Below are 3,905 nucleotides of genomic sequence, written 5' to 3'. Positions count from 1 at the left end.
GTAGATGAGAAGTGCACCATCTGTCTCTCCATGCTGGAGGATGGGGAGGATGTCAGGTGTGTGGTGCACTATAAAGCGCACACTTCACAAAGTGCACACTTTACAAAGTGCACATCCCACAGGGCTTTAACCTGTGTGTGTCTCACTCTGGGGTTTATGAACTCCAGTATGCTAACATGATATTATTGTATTACATGGTAGTTAATCACAGCTCTCAATCTCAGCTCTCTCTCTCTCTCTCTCTCTCTCTCTCTTTCTCTTTCTCTTTTAGGCGATTACCCTGTATGCACCTGTTCCACCAGGTGTGTGTAGACCAGTGGTTGGCCACAAGCAGAAAGTGTCCAATCTGCAGAGTGGACATCCAGACACAGCTTACGCCTGACAGCTGAAACACATACACACACGCACACACGCGCACACACGCGCGCACACACGCGCGCACACACACGCGCACACACACGCACACACACACGCACACACACAGACACACGCACATCACACCTGAGAACTGAATTACATACAGCACACATCTCAGCTCATGCCTAGCAGCTGAAACACACACACACACACGTCACACCTAAGAACTGAATTACATCCAGCACACATCTCAATGCCAATGGTTTAAACACATGCTACTCATGCTAAACACAACACACTCTAAGAGCTGACACATATGTCCTAGATACTCATTCTGTCAAAGTATAAAAACACACACACACAGACACACTCTCAAGTGTATATTACTGGTCTACACCTTCAATGGGTATACATATACATACAGTCTCGCTAAACCCTGACAGACTTACATGGGTAGAAACACACAAATGGTAATGTCAGTGAGCCATTCTACACATACACATAACTGAGCCAATCTCACTCACACACACACACACACACACACACACACTATAGTAACGTATCGAAGGGTTATTTATTGAGTAATGTGAGGAAGATATTTACTGGTCTGTGTTGTGTGAGTGTGTGTGTATTCATTGCAGCTGTGTGTGTGTTTGTGTAATAATGAAGCCATGGCCCTAATGAAAGATGTTACAAAAACTCTTGTTAGGGTCTACAAGTCTGTGTTTGTAGACCACACACACACACACACACACAGACTGAACAAGCTTGAGTGCATCACAATCTGGCTGCTTGCGAGCATGTGTACGTTTGTTTCATACTGCAGCTATTTCAGTTGTGTGTGTGTGTGTGTGTGTGTGTTTGTGTGCGGGTGTGTGTGTTTACATATCAAGGATCGTAAAAGGTAGTTAGCTGTGCACTAACATTACTGTAGAAAAGCCAAAAGAATTATATACACATGCACACACACAAAAACAACAAGCAAAAAAAATTTATTTAAAAAAATCAGACACAAAAGCAACTCCTATCATTCATTGTAAAGACAGCAGAGAGGGCAGTTGGCATGGAAACGTCTCTGCTCCAGGAAGTTAGTAGGAGAAGGTCATTTCTGATTGGTGGAAAAATATAAATTGAGGAAGTGGACATAGTACTCTGACATAGTAGCAGCATGCCTCTGTGTTTGGGCTGTTCTTTAAGTGTGTGTGTGTGTGTGTGTGTTTGCACGGGTGCGGCGTGTGTGCGTGCGTGTGTGTCTGTCTGCATGAATGTAAATTAGCTCCTTTAAGCTGTGATGATCTGTAACACTACCAGACTGATGTAGCGTGTGTGTGTGTGTGTGTGTGTGTGTGTGTGTGTGTGTGTATGTGTATGAAACCCTGCCATGACCTTTGACCCTAAATGCCTACTGAAGAAGCACATGTGAGCGTAGCTAAAGCGCCCAGCCTCTCTCTGGTGCTTTGTTGCCATGGTTAAAAGTATTTATTATTGGTATTTAAACATGCAGTGTTTGGAGGGGGCGGAGCTCGTGTGTAAAACTGTGTTTTTGTGTGTGACAGGTCTCCCCTCGTGGTTGCTATGCTGGTTGCTATGTTGGTTGCTATGCTGTATTGCTAGAACAACTATTTAGAATGTTGTGTGATGGAGGAGCATCCACCAATTGCACGCAAGCAGGGGCGGAGCCAGGACTGGAGGTTAGCTTTTAGCAGGTTAGCCTTTTGTATCATTTGCTTTGTAAACCATGTCGAACTTTGCTGGATGTGTGAAGGCACAAAGCAAATTGTACGGAGGAGCTCTTTCAGCTCTGTGCCACAAACACTTTCCTGCCATGCTTTTTATAAAGGGAGCTCTGTTTGATTGGTCCTAGTCAGGGTTAATACATTCTCCATGACTCATGACACTTTTTTTTGCTGTGAAATGCTTCGACCAACAGAGTAGGGCTGGTATAAGCGCAAAGGATATTCCATCGTATTTTTTAATGCCACCCCTATCACTAACTTATTTTAACACTAAAGCCTTTCACCTTTACGCAAACGCTACCCAAATCACGTGGGTTATCTTCAGCCAATGGCGTGTGGTTTTGCTGCAGACTTTCCGCTCCAGCCTGAGCGTCTTGCGTGCTGATTGGTGGATGTTGGCTCGCGTTAATAGTTTACACAGGGTTTTGTCCGTTGAAATGCCTTAAGTATTTAACAATCATAATTTATTACTAACTGTAGATATTGTGGGTACGTATTTAATTTTGTATAGTTTTTTTGCAATCGGATCATATTTTATTTATTTAGAAATAACACAAAACTGGAGTAAGACTCTTACCTCACGTTTGCGTTGGTTTGGGGAATGCTTCGCATGCGGGTGCTCGTGTTCGTGCGTGTTTCCTCCTTGGTGCTGTGACCTCACAGACATTCCGCTTGCTGATTGGCCGGACACGGCAGCGGAGTGGGAGTGCCCTGGGTTTTGATTCGCCGTCCTGTTTGCACTCTTAGTTACTCAAGGCCACCCTCTCACTGGCATATTTTATACCACTCTGGCAACCTCCATCACACTTTCTTTCACTTCCCTCCTTCCTCATTCCCTTGTATTCTATCTTTGTTCTACCTCTCGTGCTCTTCTTTTCTCTCTTACCGAGTCCTCACCTATTTCCTTGTCTCTCTCTCTCTCTCTCTCTCTCTCTCTCTCTCTCTCTCTCTCTCTCTCTCTCTCTCAATTCCTCCTTTTATGTGTCAATCGAGCAACCTTCTTCTCAAGGGCATTCTAAACCCCCCCCCCCCCCCCCCCCTCCTGGAGAATGTCAGCATTCTGTAGTGCAGGGTCAGGATTAACAGAGTATAATAAAGCACAAATCATTTTTAAAATGCATGTTTTACTCAGGTTTGAATATATTACACAACAAAAGTAGAAATATACAATTAAAGTAAAAAAAAGAAAGACTAACGCATATATTCTACTAATAATATTTCAGATTTTTTTTTGCTTATTGCTTTTGTTTTCTCTTTTTTTTCTGCTGCTTGCATTTGAAAAACAGGAAGTGAATAATACGAGTTTCCAAAAGGTGCCAGTGACAGGGATGTCCAAGCTATAGGTGTTTTTTTTTTCACTAGAGAATTTTCTAGAAGAAAAATTGAATATTTATCATTCATATTAAAGCAATAGCACCTCCTGCTAAAGAGACTGCTGATATGTGTCTGGTCAAGTAAAAATGTCTGTGTAAAATGTTAGAATTATCTTTTGGTGGAATTTTTGTAACTTATTTATTACTACTACTAATAATGATTTTAAAAGTGGCATCGCTCTTTGTTTTTAATTTTTGTTTCATTTCAAAGCTTGTACATTATCCTTTTTGTATGTGCTCTTTTTTATAATAAAAGTTGTGAAAATGTCAGGGCCGGTCTTCTGCCCATCTGTTGTGTGTGTGCGCGTGGAGCTGCACGGTCTTTTTCTCTCCAAGAAACAATAACAATGTGTTTAAAATGACTGAACAGGAACGCTACAAAGATAGATAGATAGATAGATAGATAGATAGATAGATAGATAGATAGATAGATAGATAG

The 3,905-nt window shown here is 42.0% G+C and overlaps 1 protein-coding gene across 1 annotated transcript in view; it reads left to right on the top strand.

Annotated features, from left to right (window-relative positions):
* Positions 1-3,111, top strand: part of rnf165a (ring finger protein 165a) — a 15,688-nt gene extending 12,577 nt beyond the window's left edge. The window contains exons 7-8 of the mRNA XM_027032399.2: positions 1-56; positions 272-3,111. The exon at positions 1-56 is cut by the window's left edge and continues 48 nt beyond it. Coding sequence (XP_026888200.2) covers positions 1-56; positions 272-389 — 174 coding nt within the window. The 3' untranslated portion in view covers positions 390-3,111. The remainder of the gene's footprint in view (positions 57-271) is intronic.
* The last annotated feature ends 794 nt before the right edge of the window (positions 3,112-3,905 follow it).

The sequence above is a fragment of the Electrophorus electricus genome, chromosome 22, assembly GCF_013358815.1.
Source record: "Electrophorus electricus isolate fEleEle1 chromosome 22, fEleEle1.pri, whole genome shotgun sequence".
Classification (NCBI taxonomy): Eukaryota; Metazoa; Chordata; class Actinopteri; order Gymnotiformes; family Gymnotidae; genus Electrophorus; species Electrophorus electricus.
This window is presented reverse-complemented; position numbering and strand designations above follow the sequence as displayed.